The sequence below is a fragment of the Silurus meridionalis genome, chromosome 15 (genome assembly GCF_014805685.1).
Source record: "Silurus meridionalis isolate SWU-2019-XX chromosome 15, ASM1480568v1, whole genome shotgun sequence".
Lineage (NCBI taxonomy): Eukaryota > Metazoa > Chordata > Actinopteri > Siluriformes > Siluridae > Silurus > Silurus meridionalis.
The window spans coordinates 12,835,691-12,855,866 of record NC_060898.1 but is presented as its reverse complement, the minus strand read 5'-3'; the positions used below and the strand labels follow the sequence as shown (position 1 = coordinate 12,855,866).

The 20,176-nt window shown below is 36.0% G+C and overlaps 1 protein-coding gene across 1 annotated transcript; it reads left to right on the top strand.

Moving 5' to 3' along the window:
- Positions 1 to 811: 811 nt before the first annotated feature.
- Positions 812 to 20,167, top strand: hpse (heparanase). Its single transcript, XM_046868704.1, has 12 exons — positions 812 to 1,157; positions 2,584 to 2,728; positions 4,224 to 4,329; positions 5,128 to 5,301; positions 8,502 to 8,673; positions 10,339 to 10,386; positions 11,214 to 11,307; positions 13,787 to 13,893; positions 15,227 to 15,341; positions 17,594 to 17,718; positions 17,926 to 18,078; positions 19,557 to 20,167. The coding sequence occupies exons 1-12, from the start codon at positions 931 to 933 to the stop codon at positions 19,711 to 19,713; spliced, it is 1,623 nt and encodes a 540-aa protein (XP_046724660.1). The 5' UTR covers positions 812 to 930; the 3' UTR covers positions 19,714 to 20,167.
- The last annotated feature ends 9 nt before the right edge of the window (positions 20,168 to 20,176 follow it).

The window sequence follows — 20,176 nt, the reverse complement described above, 5'->3', positions numbered from 1 at the left end:
CCCTTAGATGTTATGAGGAAGAAACCTTGAGAGGAACCAGACTCAAAAGGGGAACCCATCCTTATTTGGGTGACATCAAGAGTTTGAACATAAATCTTTTAACAATATTAGGGTGTAATCTGAGTTTGATCAAGACAAATGTTTTAAGACTGTCAAAAGCAAAATGAGCTAGGTGGCAAGTTTAAGTCAAAATAAACTTAAGACAAAATTAAACAGCGAGGCAAGTTTTAATCAAGCTTGAGAGAAATAGGAAGCTGAGTCAATATCAAGATAAAGTGTCAAAACTGTGTGTGTGCTCAGTCTATATCAAAAAGTAAGAACAAGTACACAAGAAGAGGAAGGTAGGTCTGTTAAGACCTACAGGAAATCAAGTATGAGTCAAAACCATTACCGACAGGAAATTTAGTCAGACCTAGTCAAAACAGAGATCAACAGGGGGTGACGTCAAGACCACCAGGGACGAATTGAAGTTGATGCAAAATCGTATCAAAGGTGACAAGAATGGCAAAAGAAAAAGGGAAAAAAACGCATCTCAAATTTACACCATCTCAGTAGAGCAGGAACGACTAAACATGTAGAACAATTTAAACATCAGTACTTCAACAAAAAGGTTTAAAAGCAGAGACATCACTCTATAGGAGACATCAGAAGGACTGCAGGAAAGGAAGGAAAGCCTCATGGAGTTCATCACTGCTCTCTGAAACACTGTGCTCATGGGCGTGGCTTTCACAAAGATTCTGTCCAATCGGTTGTTACTTGAATATGATTAGGCCACACCCACAGGACCCAATCACGCCTTGTTTGTTTGTAGTAGCCGGTCGTTCTGAGCAGGAAATAGTGTCCGGGTGCTTCAAACTTGTTACGGTTAAATATATATTTTATTGTATGATCAGTGTTAAATATACATGATTATATAGGGTAGTTTAGATAATGATAATGGGACATCCAGGGTCCGGGAACCGATCCGCCTTAGTTGCGCGTTTCTTTACTTTTTCTCTTTTACTTTGTAAAACATTTCTCATCTCGGCGCTGAATTTCAATTCAGTTAATGTAGATGTGGATCTCTTTCGTGTGGCCCGAAAAGTGGATAAAAGGTTTTTGTCTGTGACTATAGATGCGAGTTTGATGGCGGAGGAGAAGTTCATGTATCTTCTGGGGTGAGTGTCAGTTAAAGCGCATGATTCAAAGCAATGCTGCTGTTAATGAGGAATAATTCTTACACATCTGTTTGTCCAGTCTAGCCATAAACACAGATTCTTCAGAGATCTATTAACCATTTTTTTACCAGATCTTTCAGAAATCCTTGCTTTTCGTTGTCTAATTTGTTTACTATTGCTTCAGAATATGCCTTCTGTCTGGTTCAGATGCGAGATGTGATCATTTCTTTAATCCAGTTGAATAAAACTCGGAAGATGTGGAAGAACTGTCCCAAAAACAACTGGATTTTATACTGAGGTTTATCAGAGTAATTAAATTGAACACGAGATTTATGTGATTAGTTCATTCTGAGCACAGACAATGATTACTGCAAATAATACTTATTATTGCAATGTATACAATTCATTTGTTACATTATATATATATATATATATATATATATATATATATATATATATATATATATATATATATAAAAGCAAAAAAAGGGTTTTAAAAAGCATTTAATATTTTACCATATGTTCAGTTCAGTCAGTGCATTATCTGTGCTTTCACACTGCACAAGTTAAACATTGAACAAACTTTTCCTTCCTTGTGTGGTTTTTACCTCTACTGCTGAAGGAATAAAGGAATAAAGGAAATACAGCAACACAAAGAAAGTAAACACATTTTACATCTTTCAGTGTAAAAGAGAATATATTGTGTTTTGTGTGGAGATTTTCTTCAGCTTTTTAACCTGCTGCTTAACTCAGGTGAACATCGAAATGCACTTTTAATGGTGCAGGTTATACGGATTATGAAAATGGTTTAGAAAAGCAACAGAGTCTCTCAGCTCCTACACCTTTTCCATAAACGACAACTTAGCATACGTGATCTATATACACAAAAGTATTGGGACACTTGACCTTTTTTCCAGCCATGTGGTTCTTATCCAAACTTCAGTTGTATAGGGTGTTTTTGGATGTAGTAACATTATATTAAACTAGGAGACCCAAACCCTTTCTACCATGACAATACAATCCTGTGCACAAAGTGAGCTCCAGGAAGATATGGTTTACACGGGTTGGAGTGGAAGATCTTTAGTGGCCTGCTATAGATCTATGATTTCAATCTGGAATGAATTGGAACACTTATTGCATCCCAGACCTCCTCACCGTATATCAGTACCTGACTTCCCCCCAGCACACTCCAAAATCGAATCCTTCCGAAAAGAGTGGCGGTTATTACAATGGAAAATAGGGACTAAATGTGGAAAGTACATACGAATGTTATGGTTAGGTGTCCACAAACGTTTGTCCATATAGTGTATCTAACATTAAGGTTGTTGTTAATGTAATCTCTAGGATTATGTGCTATAACATTCTCATTTTATTTTATTTATTTATTTGTGATCTTTAAACAACACTAACATATCTGATGTTTCAGGTCTCCAAAACTGAGGACCCTTGCCAAAGCTTTGACGCCTGCATTTTTACGCTTTGGAGGAACTCAACAAGATTTTATGAAGTTTATACCACCGAGTGAATTTTATATACCAAAAGCTACAGTGGAGATTCTCGTTCTCATTCAGGTACTCATCACATTTTTGGCATAGTTTCAGATTGCTCGATAGTCATGTGATCTCTTTCGCATGACTCTAACTTTGTTTAGTTAGCAAACAAAAAGAGGAGATTTGAACAGTAACTCGTACACTGAGTACAACTGAAGTAGACAGAGTACAACTCTTTTTTTTTTCTTTGTTTTGTCAATGCAATTCTGTGCATTGGTCATATTTTGTACAGTGTGTGTGTGTGTGTGTGTGTGTGTGTGTGTGTGTGTGTGTGTGTGTGTGTGTGTGTGTAGGGATATTAAGCTGAGGTGCAATGTAATCAAGCCAGACTAGTTTCTTAGTGGATTTAAGTATATTTAGCATTGCTTCAATTTCATTACTCTTTTTCCAAACAGATCTGTCACACATAGTCACATTTTTTTTTCCTTTTTTTTTTCAGGCATCTACAGATAGTTAAATACAATTCAAAATGTGACAAAAGAAATGTATTCATTCTTTTAAGGTTTCTGCATTTTACTTTTGATTGACTCTTTGTACACTGATTTGCATATGCAGTGTCTAAAATCAATATTAGTTTATAATGATTCATTTAATTTTACATTTTCAAAATGTTTCTTTTTGAAAAATAGACGGTGGTCTTAAAACTCTCCCCAGCATTTTGAGACCTAATATATTCAAATTCTAATTGTATTTGTCACATACACATTCACACAGTGTATGACATATAGTGAAATGCTTTTTTTAATGTTTAACTTGTAAACATAAAAAGAAATACAATTAAAATATTAAATTATGAGTAAAGTAAAAATAAATAAAAAAAGGTATAAAATTATGTTAAAATATAGTCTGACTACAGAGTATTAAAGGTTAAGCATAAAAAATATTATATGTATGTATATATAAAGTGTGTGTGTGTGAGTGTGTGTGTGTGTGTGTGTGTGTGTATAAACACATACATGAATTAAACAGAAGGGATGGATAGATATGTATGACATATATTCCAATCCAGAGTTAGATCGGCTCGGTCCAGTGTTAAAGTGTTAAAGCACCTTTGTGCTCTGAACAAGGGCATCTGCTAAATGTTGCAAATTTAAATGCAAATGTAAAGTTTCACTAGTGCAAGTAATGCAAATAATAGTGAATAATTCAGAATGATTGTAAATAATAGTTGTGCAGTGAAGGAAGCAAAATAGAATATATATATATATATATATATATATATATATATATATATATATATATATATATATATATATATATATATACTGTATATACTGTATATTGTAACTTTAGTTTGATGCAGTTTGTAGATTTGTGGTTAAGACATTGAATTGCTGACCATAAATCCCATGGGGTCATTTCTTCTACTGCAATGCACTCACTTGCATAAAAGTGATAAATAAAACCATAAAATGATTTAACTGACAGTGAATAGGTTTAGTTGCTTCATTGCAGAAATCTTGGACATGACTATTTTGGGATTCTTTTTGTAGGAACTGCATGTAGAAAATTTGAGCTGCCACCAGTGCTGGAGGAAAAGCTGAAGCGAGACTGGGCGTTACAGGCATTATTCTTACGCCAGGAGGATGTGCAGAGAAAATACAAGCAAGTAAAGTTTTCTGGTAAGCAGGTCAACCCTCTGCATTCTGCCATCACATGAGTTTCTAGGTATAGCCACAATCTACAATGGCACTCTGACTGCTGTATATACTATTAAAAACATAAATGTAAATGCTAATAAAATGTCTTTTATAAAATATAAATAAAGATTGTAATACAATATTTATGTTTAGCTTGGTTGGTTTAGTAGTCAGGCTCATGTGACCTAAATCAGGTTGATAAAAGAGAACTTCTGCATTCTGGGTTTAAGACATAGACCTGAAAAGGAACAGACAATTGTTAAATTTCAATACCTTTTTTTTTAACCATTTCTGTTATTTCTAACTTGTTAAAAAAAATGTTTTCTTTGTAAAATTATTCTAAATGATCATTCAAGCACTGGAGCTCATTCTAATTCAGTGTTTGTTGCTCATATTTCAAAATTCAAACAGATATACATTAGTATTGAATTATGTTTTAGTCAGCTTTTTTCAGGAGAAAAGAAACTGCAGAAGCTTCATTTTTGCTGAAATAATAAAATATTTCTTACACATCACACACTGTAACAAGGACATGTGGGTGTCTGAAGCACAGCACTGTCATCATTTTTACCCACAAGTAGAGCTATGCAATTTTTGCAGTTGGACAAAGAGACATCTTTTACACACTCTGGCAGGGGAGCGTTCTAAAGTTTGGTGTTTTTAATATTGTTGATGTAAAAACATTACGGTGATGAGAAGATTTAGCTGGATTTAGAATAAAGGAGAAGAGAACTGTGTATATTTCATTGTTGCTTGTTGACTACCTTTTCATTTTTACAGGGCATGCAGTGGATCTGCTTTACTCGTTTGTAAATTGCTCGGGGTTGGAGTTGATCTTCGGATTAAATGCACTACTACGAACTCCTGAAAATGTCTGGGAGAGTCAGAATGCTGAGCTGCTGCTGAATTACTGCGAGCGACGAAAATATATTATGTCCTGGGAGCTGGGCAATGGTGAGACCAAGTATTTTTATTTTTGCTCAGAAACGTTACTTATTGCATTTTAAATTGTTAGTAAAAGTTCTTAGCAGTACTACTTAAAGCAGACATGGGCCACACACGGCCCGTTGGGTTTATTAATCCTGCCTGCCGAACGTGACCAAATTCTATTAAAGTAGGTACAGGTAAACATTGTTCAATTTACCTTTCCCCTGTAATGCCCACGTTTCCCCTAAAGATGTCGCACTTAAGCTCCATTGACGTTGTTCGCGTGCAATACTCCCTTCTTCTCTTAAGAGAGTTTAATCTGATACTCTTTAAAAACTGCAACAGTTTCTGACAAACACCTCGGATCTATCCTGAGAATTGCAACAACAAAACTTACTCCAGACTTTGATGAACTGGCAAAATTAGGAGTTCAACAACACTGTTCCTACTGAAACTGAACTTCAGTTTTTCTGCTGTGTTTATTGAGGCACTGGCAAAAAAAAAAAATCAACAATTTGATCTTTTGGCACTTGATAAATATATATATATATATATATATATATATATATATATATATATATATATATATATATATATATAAGTTTGCAAGTTCTCCCACTTAGAAATCATGGAGGGGTCTGAAATTGTCATCGTAGGTGCATGTCCACTGTAAGAAACATATTGTAAAAAAAAAAATCCCTAAATAACAATGTATGATTTTTTAACTATTTATTTGTATGATACAGCTGCAAATAAGTATTTGAACACCTGAGAAAGTCAATGTTAATATTTGGTACAGTAGCCTTTGTTTGCAATTACAGAGGTCAAACGTTTCCTGTAGTTTTTCACCAGGTTTGCACACACTGCGGGAGGGATTTTGGCCCACTCCTCCACACAGATCTTCTCTAGATCAGGTTTCTGGCCTGTCACTGAGAAACATGGAGTTTGAGCTCCCTCCAAAGATTCTCTATTGGGTTTAGGTCTGGAGACTGGCTAGGCCACGCCAGAACCTTGATATGCTTCTTACAGAGCCACTCCTTGGTTATCCTGGCTGTGTGCTTCGGGTCTTTGTCATGCTGGAAGACCCAACCTCGACCCATCTTTAATGCTCTAACTGAGGGAAGGAGGTTGTTCCCCAAAATCTCACAATACATGGCCCCGGTCATCCTCTCCTTAATACAGTGCAGTCGCCTGTCCCATGTGCAGAAAAACACCCCAAAGCATGATGCTACCACCCCATGCTTCACAGTAGGGATGGTGTTCTTCGGATGGTACTCATCATTCTTCTTCCTCCAAACACGTTTAGTGGAATTATGACCCAAAAGTTCTATTTTGGTCTCATCTGACCACATGACTTTCTCCCATGACTCCTCTGGATCATCCAAATGGTCATTGGCAAACTTAAGACGTGCCTGGACATGTGCTGGTTTAAGCAGGGGAACCTTCCGTGCCATGCATGATTTCAAACCATGACGTCTTAGTGTATTATCAACAGTAACCTTGGATACGGTGGTCCCGGCTCTTTTCAGGTCATTGACCAGCTCCTCTCATGTAGTTCTGGGCTGATTTCTCACCTTCCTTAGGATCATTGAGACCCCACGAGGTGAGATCTTGCATGGAGCCCCAGTCCGAGGAGATTGACAGTCATGTTTAGCTTCTTCCATTTTCTAATGATTGCTCCAACAGTGGACCTTTTTCACCAAGCTGCTTGGCAATTTCCCGTAGCCCTTTCCAGCCTTGTGGAGGTGTACAATTTTGTCTCTAGTGTCTTTGGACAGCTCTTTGGTCTTGGCCATGTTAGTAGTTGGATTCTTACTGATTGTATGGGGTGGACAGGTGTCTTTATGCAGCTAACGACCTCAAACAGGTGCATCTAATTTAGGATAATAAATGTAGTGGAGGTGGACATTTTAAAGGCAGACTAACAGGTCATTGAGGGTCAGAATTCTAGCTGATAGACAGGTGTTCAAATACTTATTTGCAGCTGTATCATACAAATAAATAGTTTAAAAATGATAAATTGTGGTTTCTGGATTTTTTTTTTTTTATCATGTCTCTCACAGTGGACATGCACCTACGATGACAATTTCAGACCCCACCATGATTTCTAAGTGGGAGAACTTGCAAAATAGCAGGGTGTTCAAATACTTATTTTCCTCACTGTATATATATATATATATATATATATATATATATATATATATATATATATATATATATATATATATATATAATATAATATAATATAATATAATAAATAAGTAATTAAATTGAACACGAGATTTATGTGATTAGTTCATTCTGAGCACAGACAATGATTACTGCAAATAATACTTATTATTGAAATGTATACAATTCCTTTGTTACATTATATATATATATATATACACACACAGTATATGTGTGTATATGTATATGTATGACCCGGCCCCTCTGTCAGATTTTAGAACCCATTGTGGCCCGTGAGTCAAAAAGTTTGCCCACCCCTGACTTGAAGATTAAGTTCTTGTTGCCACACCAAAGTTAAATTTTCCTGTAACAGCTGCACTGAAATGTTGTATTCCTCTTACATAGTAGTGGTTTGCCAAAGTCTTTTTTTTTTTTTTTTTGACACGTTATAAGTTTATCTGTTTATAGTTGCATTTAATGTGGTTAGTCACAAATTCCTGTTATTATGTAGGTTACAGCATCTGTACTTTTTTTTTTTTTTTAAGTTGAAAAGGAAAAAGAAACACTTGAAAAGCTTGTAATGTTACAAGGATATTGCAAACCCCACTATCAGGAAGATTTTCCCATGTTGGAAAACTGACAGAAATCTTTTCCGTCAATGATAAGTTTCAGCATGTTTTTTAATCAGTTTGTTTGGTGCATCAACATATAAGTCCCTATGAATGAGCTATTACTATAGAAATAATAATATGTTAGTGTCAGACCTCAGCCTTTTAAAATTTCAGTTCCCAGCAGCCAACACAGCCTCTAAATATGGATGCCTTCGACTCAAACCGAACCACAGACACACTTACTCACCCTCAGTCTCCCTGCTACTGACAGACTACAGGAATCCACAATTACATGGCCAAACACACACACACACACATAAAAAGGACACTCTCAAAAACTGTGTATACTCATTGTAAATGTTGTTCCTTGACTGTCACAAGCATAAAATGCTCCATTTATTAAGTGGAACAAATTCAAACTTATTGTTCTGTTGGTTTCACTTTTAGAACCCAACAGTTACGAGAAGAAAGCTGCGATCAGGCTAACCGGTTCCCAGTTGGGAGAGGATTTCCTCTATCTGCGTAACATCCTGCAGAAATCAGCACTGTACAATTCCTCGGGTCTGTACGGACCAGATGTCAGTCAGCCACGAGACCATCGCAAAGACCTCCTTACTGGGTCAGACACCTGTACCTCCTTTAACTTGTTTATGAAGTTTAGCCTTATGATAAAATATGATTTAATATATGTAGAATAAAACAAACCTTCAAGACAAGAACAATTTTCCTAGAGCTGCCAACCATAGTTTGAACCTAAACCATTGGTTAGGAGCTCTTTTATTTTACATTTTAATATTTACAATTTTTAAAGTATTGAGTCTTTTGAATCTGAGTACAAATATGGAAAGTTTGACAGTTGTGTAGCATTTCTTTTAAGGTTACTGATGTTACCTTCCACCTGTGAAATGTACTATCAATATGTCTGACCCAAAACATTTTCAGATATCATGATATACTGTATGTTTATTAAAGTTGCACACAAAAAATGACTAAAATATAAGATTTAATAGGCCTATAATCTTTTCAAATAATTTCAATGAGATTTGGTAAGTGAATAAAAAAGCTATTTGCTATTCTGCGACAGTCACTGTAGACACATTTAACAGTATGGTGAAGTGTGTCAAAGGTAAAAACTGGAGTGTTCAAGAATTTAAATTATAAAAAGACAAATGACAGTGCAATTTGATTACTGTAAAAGCCCATATACTGTGCAGGATCTAAATTCCCATTTTTTACAAGCAGACTTGAATTATTAAGTTAATCCAGTTTTGCAGTACAGAATCACCATATTTATTCAGAAAAGTCTGAGTGAAAGAATGCTAGAACAAACTAGCAAGTGAGATTGAATTTAATAAAACAGCAAGTGAAAGATAGTATAATGTCTAAAAACTTTTAAAGGGAAGCTAATCTAGTAATTGAAAGCTAGATTTACAAGCAAAATGTTTGCCGTGGCAACAGAGTCAGGGTCTCAGAAAGAGTGCTGTCATTCAAGCAGGCTCAATAGAACATTCCACTTCACCCTTATGCTCACTGTGATCAGTCATTTTAGCTGCTCTTTGAAAATCTTAAGATTTTTAATACAACACTTAAATAATAAGTTTGATTGTTTACAATCAATGATGTAATATTTTTATGCATCATTTTAATCTTATGTAATACAATTTTACAATTATATACAGTACAGACCAAAAGTTTGGACACACCTTCTCATTCAAAGAGTTTTCTTTATTTTCATGACTATGAAAATTGTAGATTCACACTGAAGTTCACAAAACTATGAATTAACACATGTGGAATTATATACATAACAAAAAAGTGTGAAACAACTGAAAAATGTCATATTCTAGGTTCTTCAAAGTAGCCACCTTTTGCTTTGATCACTGCTTTGCACACTCTTGGCATTCTCTTGATGAGCTTCAAGAGGTAGTCACCTGAAATGGTCTTCCAACAGTCTTGAAGGACTTCCTCGAGAGATGCTTGGCACTTGTTGGCCCTTTTGCCTTCACTCTGCGGTCCAGCTCACCCCTAAACCATCTCGATTGGGTTCAGGTCCGGTGACTGTGGAGGCCAGGTCATCTGGCGCAGCACCCCATCACTCTCCTTCTTGGTCAAATAGCCCTTGATGCCTTCAGTGTGACTCTACAATTTTCATAGTCATGAAAATAAAGAAAACTCTTTGAATGAGAAGGTGTGTCCAAACTTTTGGTCTGTACTGTATGTCTAAACATAAAGACTGATGTATGTTGCACACAACTTCCTTTAATGAGTCTGTATATTTTTGTAGATTTTTGGAGAGTGGAGCTAAGGCCATTGATGCATGTACCTGGCACCAGTACGTATCATGCACACTTAATCATGCATACGAGGTGGAATCAAAAGTACTTAAATTATCTACCTGTACACACCGTCACCTTCAAAATAGTCCCTTTGCACAACAATACAGCATCTGGATCTAAGCGGTGGTGTCAAAACAGTGACCATTTGAGCTGGACCTTCATCTTCAGTAGAAGGGTGAAGTCCTCAAGAGCCAAATCTGGCGAGTAGGGTGGGTGCGGAAGTGATATGTTTTGGATTGCTCTCAGACGATCATCATGCACAAGTTGCTGAACGGTTTCAACATTTTTGTGGGTTGAGCTCGTTGAAGGTCTTTCTGTGTTCTGAGTGGCACGTCACTCAAAACAACTTGAATGACTCATTATAGCATCACCGTATGTCAAATAGATGTCTCTCAAACATCTCTGTGGCAGATTTGCCCAGTTTCATGCAGAATTTCACGTGTGCTCTTTGTTCTAACTGTCCGTGATGAAAATGCAGATGTGGCAATGCACATGATCAGAATAGTGCAAGTTAGCACCGAAACCTTTTATACCACCTCGTACATGCGGTCCTTTGTCTATACTTGTAAGGACATTCCGTTGATATAATTATTAATACAGATAATTACTGCTTTGCTACACCAAAATTAACCAGAATTTCTTTTTTTTTAAAGCCTGAAAAAATGTAGGGATCACATAATATCCATTAGTTGTTTGTTTTTTATTCAAAGTATCAAAACATGCTTGCTTGTGCAGATGTGCAAATGCAGATGTGTACAGACCTGTTTACCAATTTTGCCTCCATGCTAATTGTACTTGCATGTCTTCTTATATTTGTTGTTAGCTATTATGTCAATGGCAGAGATGCATCTTTGGATGATTTCCTCAATCCCAAAGTGCTCGATATGCTGGCTGTTAAAACAGACAAGGTCCTCAAGGTAACACTGCTGACTTTATCCTGGTTATCCACATGATTAATGTGGTTAGTGATAACAGAGCTGCAAATCAAAACGTATTATGCTTGTAAATGTAGTTACGGAGCATCCACACCGCACTGATATTAGCAAAAAATATATTGTTGTGTTTCAAAAGCTTTTCTTGAAGTCTGCTGGGATTTCATTTAGCTGGCAGAATGACAATTGACTCTGTGTAAACAAATGAATTATGTAAGTCTGCAGTCTATAAGATTAGTCAGGACACTGTGGGGTTTCTGTGTGTAGAGTACTATGACTCAGTTTAGCTGCTGGTGAACAGAACAATAGGAAAGGCAGGGGTTTGAGCCCCCTGCTATGACATTCAACAACAATTTTAATCTTTCCACAAAAACATTGGTACTGAGCTACTGCAACAATCTTTTTTGATAGTAGTTTTAAAACAAACAAACAAAAACAAACTCTCAATAGATTTCTTCCATTTAAACATAGTATGCTTAAAGAAATAAAATCATTTTATAAATATTGTAATAATAATGTAATTTTAAAGCTTTGAATACTTTTTTGATATGAGAGAGCCATTAACCACGGCTTTGTAGTGTAACATCACAAATAACTAATTGTGGAAAACAGCATCCCAAAACAAGTAAAAATTCCATATTTTATTATTACATACAATACAATTTAATATCATACCTGTACATGGTACATGGTTGTGCTAATTAGTTATCAATAATAGATTTAGTACTGGATTCATCTTTACTGGGATCTATGGCTTTGTCTTTCATTTAAAATGGCCTGGAGGCAAAAGAGCAAAATAGTTTACTGTCATAGAGAGGCATGTTATTGTAGCGAATTTAGTTCGCAAAAAGGGAAATATTTATGAGTACGTATAACAGGTTATATTTAACCATAAATATTTAAATGAAGTTTTGGAATTAACAATAATGGAATTAATTATACCAGTTATTTGGTCTGTTCATCCACCAAACAGACAGTATAATCTTTTATTAATTCTACAGAAGGGTTATCTCCCTGGCCAAGAAAGACACAACCCCCCCTTTACTTTATACCGTACAAGTAATTTAGCATGAAGCAAAATCAAAATATTGCAGTGACTTTTAAATGTGAGCAGCACTCAGAGACAATCACTTATGAAAATACGGCGTTTAATGAATGAGACCACGCAACATAGAACTAAACTACACAAACATACATAAAAAGAAATGAAGAATATGTAGAGGGAGGAAGAGAAGTAAAAAGAAGAAAGAGAGAGAAAGGAAGAAAAGGAATGGCAATTTTAATTTCAAATTGAACACAACCTTAATGAGAAATTCAAATTCACCTTATTAAAGGGGCTTGAGCTTAATCACGCACCTAAATTGTTGGTAAAACGGTTATTTGCATTGGCTTTGTTGCTAAACAAGAGTCTGTTAGGAGGGAGTTTAGATGTTTTGCCAGGTCCTCCTTAAGATCAGAGTAGGAGAAGTTCTTGGAGGTAAAGCTTGCCGGAGGATCTATCTCAAAGGGTTTGAGTCCTGTCTCGAATAAAGGTTCTTGAGCAACTATTAGAGGGGGTTTAGGACATTTAAAGGTCCCCTAGCCACACCCATCTTTGGTGGAATGGCCAAAGCCAGGTATGAACTTTTAGAGGGAGAAACTTTCTTTGTCTTCGTTTTGTGGCCTGCTTGCAGTTTCATGGTTGGTTTAGAGAACATATGAAGTTTTACTCAAAGTGTATTAAAAACAGTACGGTACACCTCATGGTCATATAACATGCACCATAATTTGAGGAATAGAGAGCAGATCATTTTGATATTAGGCATAAAAGAAAGAGACGGCAATAAAGCAGAGTTACATTAATATACTGGGACATAAGCTTTTAAAGTGTAACTTGTGTTAATACAGAGTTATATTCTGGCATATAATATGCACCCTTGTTTGGAAAATAAAGAGCAGATCATTTTGATATCAATTTCGATATCAAGCATGCAAAGAAAAGACAGCATCACAGAAGAGATACATTAATAAACCTTTAAAGTGTAATTACTGTTGATACAGAGTTAAACGCAAGAATATAATAACCCCAATATAAGTGTAAACCGTGGGGCCCATTCTGTGATTGATATGCAGATGTTAAAGGCTAAAAGGAATGCCTGGGACAGGTAATCTAGCTGATACACAAAATACCCAGAGGTTACATTATACTCTCTGTTCCATTTTCTGATTTTTGTATGCATAATATTTATGCAGTCAGAGTCAGGTCATGAATGCCTTGTGTTGAGTTTAATGTAAAGGTTATGTTGTTTAAACAGTATGTGTCAGAGTAGCTGAAAAGAGCACACAAAGGCACACATTTAATGCAAAGCAGATGACAGTTATTTGGTGTAATCTGTTTATTAGTGTGACAGGTTAAACTAAAGTTATATCACATAATATTATATGGTATAGAATTTTATATTGCATTACATTTGTCTTTATGTAGATTGTTCATTCTCTGTCTCCTGGAAAAAAAGTGTGGCTTGGAGAAACAAGCTCGGCATATGGTGGAGGTGCAGCTGGTCTCTCTGACTCTTTTGTTGCTGGTTTTATGTGAGTATATGCATGTGTTTTGCTAAATTTGTCTGTGTGGAAATTTTGTTAATACACTATATGGGACACCTGCCTTTTTCAGCCAAATGTGTTTTTCCCCCCAAACTATCACCACAAACTTGAACTAGAAGACCCTGGGAGATTTCCTGCTTAAAGGCCTGTCCTCAATCCTATTGAAAACCTTTGGGATAAATTGGGACACTGACTGTACCGCACGCCTCCTCACCATAAATCATGATTTTGTGTCTAAATGAGCATATATATCCAGAAGCACACTAGTGAAACATCTTTCCAGAAGTGTAGAGGTTATTATAACAGCAAATAGAGCTAAATGTTGAATGTTCAACAGGCACATACAAATATTATGGTCAGCTGTCCATACAGTGTAGGTCAGTAGTGAGGGAACAATTCGTTGTTTTTTTTCCCTCAAATATTTAATTAGGTTTTATGTATTACATTACAAACAAAGCTAAAACAAGGATTTAGTGTAATGTGGTGTCTTTAAACAAGATCAGGTCATATCCTGGTCACATTTCAAACTCATTTTACAGCTTACAAACACTTATTAAAATGAACACTGTTTACAGTTGAATTGACTGAGAAATCTATATTGGAAATACAAGGTTTGTGTTATGATTAATTTACAATAGTATATTTCTTTAAAAAAATGGAAAATTCTTTTAAAGAAAATTAAGAATATACTAAGAAAATAAAAATGATAAAATTTAAAATAACTTTTTTCTTTTCTTTTCTTTTTTTTTTGTAAAGTTAGGTGAATAAAATATAAAATATGATTATATAATTGGGAAGCTACTACCTAGTAGTAATTAAAGGCCTCCAACCGTTTTCTTTTCTTAAATTTTTTTTTTTATTATTTGGCCACTAAATTCCCAGAGGCATTTTGTAGAAATAGTAAAAGTTTAAAGAAGCATGTATGGTTTAGCAAAATTTGCAAACACTTGCACTCTACTGGATTTAGTAGAAATATTCTACAAAGCATTTACAAAATAAAAATTAGTAATATATCTGTACAGTACTACTAAGGCTTTCCACTAAAATTTGCATTGTGATTGTGGAGATTTGTGTTCATTAAGTCACAAGAGCAGTCAGTGATATCAGGCAACACATTTAGTGTTCCAGTTCTAAATGTGTTCAGTGGCATTGAGGTCGTAGTTGGACAATTATGTTTTCCCACACCAACCTTCAATTATATACAACTGTGTTCTTTTAATTTAAGTGTAACTGTTCAGGGAAGATCTACATGTTGGTTGAATATGTTTATATTTGTTATAAATGTATACTCAATAAATCCTTGTGTGTTTGGTTCATAAAGGTGGTTGGATAAACTCGGTCTCTCAGCTAAGCTGGGGTTGGACGTGGTCATGAGACAGGTGTTAATTGGCTCTGGGACGTACCACCTTGTGGATAATAATCTTGAGCCACTTCCGGTAGGTTACTTGCTGCTCAGGCCACATAAACATTCATTACCATATTGTTCGGTTTATAAATTTATACGAATTTACACTGTAGCATGAGGTGATTTTATTATATGTAAAATGCAGCTTTATTATTTATAACATTTTTATTTATTTATTTATAATACTGTATAATACAATCTGCATGTAAATTAATGTCAGCATCCCCAAGTGGTGTGATTTATTTTAGTGTGTTCTGTTAGTGCTGGTAGTTCAGCGATATTTAACACTAAATCATAATAAGCTTGTGTTTGGATACTGACATGCATTTTTGAAGATTTAGTATAACTGTTAGATTTTTTTAAGTTATTATAGTAACAGTATTGATGATGATAATAATAATAATAATAATAATAATAATAATAATAATAATAATAATAATAATATTAATAATAACACTAATTTCTGGTGTTATCATGCCATTCCAGAATTGATGACGCATGCAGAATTTTTAAAGATTGTATACCCTAAGGATAAAATGAAAATGAAGAGACCAAAAATCATTTTTATAGATTTTTTTTTTATATTTAATTATATTATATATTATTATATATTAATTATATATAATTCTGAAATAATGTCATCTTCACTGCTCAACAGTTGAAGGAGTTTTTGTCCTGTCTGTACCATGCTACCAGAACACCTTTTCCACAAAATAACTAAGGCATTAAAAAAAAACATTATTTTGCAGAAAACACACTGATCAAAATTAGAGAACAACAATGACTGTAGCATGAAAAAAGATTACAACAAAATTTTCTGAAGGTTACAACAGTCAGCAATTAGTAGGAAGTGTACAGGCCTCTGCTCTGAATGACTTCAGCACATCTGCAGCACAGGACAGCACTAGTCTCTCACACTGCTCTGGTGTGATTTTGGTCCACTCTTCTTCCAGTCTCCTCCACAGTTCGGTGACTGTAGTGTGTTTCTTGGCCATAACTTTGTCACCAAGGATTTTCCAGAGGTTCTCTATTGGGTTGAGATCAGGACTCTGGGCAGGCCATGTCATTATTTCAATGTTTTCAGTTTCAAGGAACTGCTTTACCCGTTTTGCTGTGTGACATGGAGCGTTGTCCTGCATGAACACTGCGGGTTGATCGGGTGATGAAGGCAGGGAAGGAACCATATGCTGTTGAAGAAGGTTCTGATAAACATTTGCATTCACTCTGCCATGTAGCTGTATAAGAGGCCCAACTCCTGTTGCAGAAAACATGCCTCAAACCATGACACTTCCTCCTCCACTTTTCACTGACTTCTTTACACACTTTGGGTTCAGTCTTTCTCCAGTTTGTCGAACATAATGTTTTCCATCGGACCCAAATAAATTAAACTTGCTTTCATCACTGAAGTGAACTTTGGACCAGTTCTCCTCTGTCCACACAACATGCTCCTCAGCAAAGCTTAGTCTAGCCTTCTGATTCTTTCTGCTAATGAGAGGTTTGGTCACTGCAGAGTGGGCTTTCAGTCCAAATGCTCTTAAACGTCGAGACACTGTATGACGAGACAGATCCTTACCCTGTTCAGCGCTGAACTGGTGAGCAATTCCAGCTGCAGTGTGGAAACGATTGCCCATTGAGATCCTCCGCAGTATCCTGTCCTCTCTTGTATTTGTCTTCCGTGGACAACCAGCCTTCTTGGCGGACTTGAATGAGTTTGTGATGTTGTAAAGATTCAATATTCTTGAAATCACAGATTTGGAACGACCAACTTGTCTTGCTATGGCTGATAGGGTCATCCCTTTGGCCTTCATCTGGACAACCCGCTGCCGGAAGCTTTCAGTCACTTTAGAACGGCCCACCATCTAGCAGAGTCAGTGAAACTGGAAGTTAGGCTGCCAGTTAAATAGGCGTTGACAGATAATCAAGGAAATTAGCACCAGGTACCAGATTAACACCAATAACTGGGAGGTATCTGAAAGTGTTCTCTAATTTTGATCAGTGTGTTTTCTGCAAAATAATGTTTATTTTTTTAATGCCTTAGTTAATTTGTGGAAAAGGTGTTCTGGTAGCATGTTATAGACAGGACAAAAACTCCTTCAAATGTTGAGCAGTGAAGATGACATATTTCAGAATTGTTCAATTGTTTATAAATTGTTCTCTAATTTTGATCGCCAGTGTACATCATAATTTGCCACATCATAGACTCATTAACTATGAGTTTACAATGTCATGCAGTATGACGTCTGAATCAGGGTTTTTAATTGAATGACTGTGTGTTTGTGGCAGGATTATTGGCTTTCGCTTTTGTATAAAAGACTCGTAGGACCTGAAGTGCTGAAAATACAGGTTCTGCCAAGTTCAACAAATAAGCAACTTTTACGGGTGTATCTTCATTGCACCAACAAAGAAAGGTACAACATTCTGAGCCTCCACTATGAACTTTCCGTTAAGCTGTACACACACCAGAATGTCCAGGAATTAAGGAGTAAAAACATGACTGGGTAGTTTATACATTTTTTGTATTTATTTTACAAAAGGTTTACACCTTCTTACAGCTTCTTACTTCTTCTAACCAATCCAATATTAAAATAAAATAAGGAATGTTTTGTTCTCCTCAGTTCCAGTTACAGAAAAGGTGCGGTCACTTTGTTCGCCTTAAACCTGAGCAAAAAGCAAATGGTTATCAAGCTGCCGGCACTAATCTCCAACAGCACAGTGGAAGTATTTGTGCTTCAGTCAGCTGAGGCAGGCATAGATGGCCTCCGCTCCAGGTAATGTTCCAGACACTAGTGCATTTCTCATTTTGTGTGCGTTCATGATTGATCTCTGTTCCGTCATTTCAATTTCACAACCCAAAATGTGGGTGACCTAGCAACAAGGAAGAATAGAAAGACTTTCATTTGGTTTACAGACACAGTGATGGCATGCCGGTTGACTTTACGTTTTAATCTTTTAAATTTAATAATAAAATAAGTCAGGGAACAGACACTTTTTGTGCCAAATGAGCAAATATAAAAATCACACTGTTTTTAATATGAACATTTGTTTGGCATTGTCAGCTACATCAGTATTGACTGGCTGCTCACCCAATTACCAAAATACACAGTAGTTATCTTTCTGTAGGTCTATTGCCTGTTCCAATATTCTGGCTTATATCTGCTAAATACTATGTATTCTTTTTATTTTAAATAGCATTAATTTGTCTTTTATTAATTTATTACTATGTGTAACCAGAAAAAACTGAATTCACCTGATTTGAGTGTAAAATTGTGGGATGTAATTAATCTTTTTGGATTTTATTGCTGACTTAATGCTTCTTCTTCTTCTTCTTCCGGCTGCTCCCATTAGTGGTCGCCACATTGGATCATCCGTCTCTATACTACTCTGTCCTCTACATCCTTTTTCAAACCAAATACCTGCATGTCTTCCTTCACCACATCCATAAACCTCCTTCTTGGTCTTCCTCTTTTCCTCCTTCCTGGTGGCTCCATCCTCATGGCTCCATCCTCATCCTCATGGGGTACTGATATAACCCATGTCCCTCCTCTGCACATTTCCAAACCATCTCAATCGCACCTCGCTCACCTTGTCTCCAAAACGTCCTACATGTGCTGTCCCTGTAATAAACTAATTTCTAATCCTGTCCATCCTCATCACTCCCAACGAAAACCTCAACATCTTCAGCTCTGCTACCTCCAGCTCCATCTCCTGTCTTTTACTCAATGCCACTGTCTCTAAACCAAACAACATCGCAGGTCTCACCACAGCCCTATACACTTTTCTTTCACTCTTGCAGATACTCTTCTATCACAAATCACTCCTGCCACTCTTCTCCACCCACTCCACCCTGCCTGCACTCTTTTCTTAACTTCTCTAACACACTCTCCATTACTTTGCACTGTTGTCCCCAGGTACTTAAACTTATCCACATTCACCACCTCCTTTCTCCCACTGACTTGCATTCTCCTTCTCTCCAGCACATACCTCCATTTCTCCAGGCTCTTTTTAACCTGCTCCCTTACTTAATGCATAAGTTAAAAAAAAAGTGGGGTTGAGATCAGTGCTCTAATCAGGGCTTGACATTGACAAACCATGTCTTCATAGAGCTCACAAAGACGTTTTAGACACATAGTATGTTCATCTTCTGTGCATGCATGACTTACAGGTCAGGAGGTATGAACTTGGTTTTTATTTGCCTTTGGCACGTTTAGTAATTGTTCTTTTTGGATTAAACCATTTTAATCTGCAGGTCTGTCAGGATGAACGGTGATGTGCTGAAGATGGTAGATGAAAGAACTCTTCCACCACTGCAGGGAGTTGAACTTCCTCCTGTGGAACATCTCAACCTTCCAGCTCTATCCTTTGCATTTTACGTGCTGAAACAAGCTGCTTCTCCTGTGTGCTGAGGATTTTATTCTGAAAGTTTACTGAAAATTTTGACTTGAATCTAAAAATTGCACTGGTAATATTTATTTATTTTGATTTATATGTTACCTTGATATATATATACAAACAAGGTAGCATCAGCAGAATACAGAACATCATGCAAGTTCTGCTAATACTCAAATATCAGATTGGAGGAAAACATGACCTAAGTGACTGTTGACTGTGGCGTGTTTTTTATGCCAGTAGGATTGTTTCTTCTGAGATTATCACGCACTGCTGATTCTTAGTTACACCTCAAATAATTATTTTTGATACAAGTGAAAGTGAAGCTGCTTTTTTGCTCTGTCTTGTGCAATATTAATGATTTTTTTTAATTGTGTTGATGTCAAAATGAGCCCAGATGGAATTCTATTTTACTTACCAAATTACAAGGATTTATTATACTATTAAATGAAATATTTTGCATCAAAATCATTTTGGTAT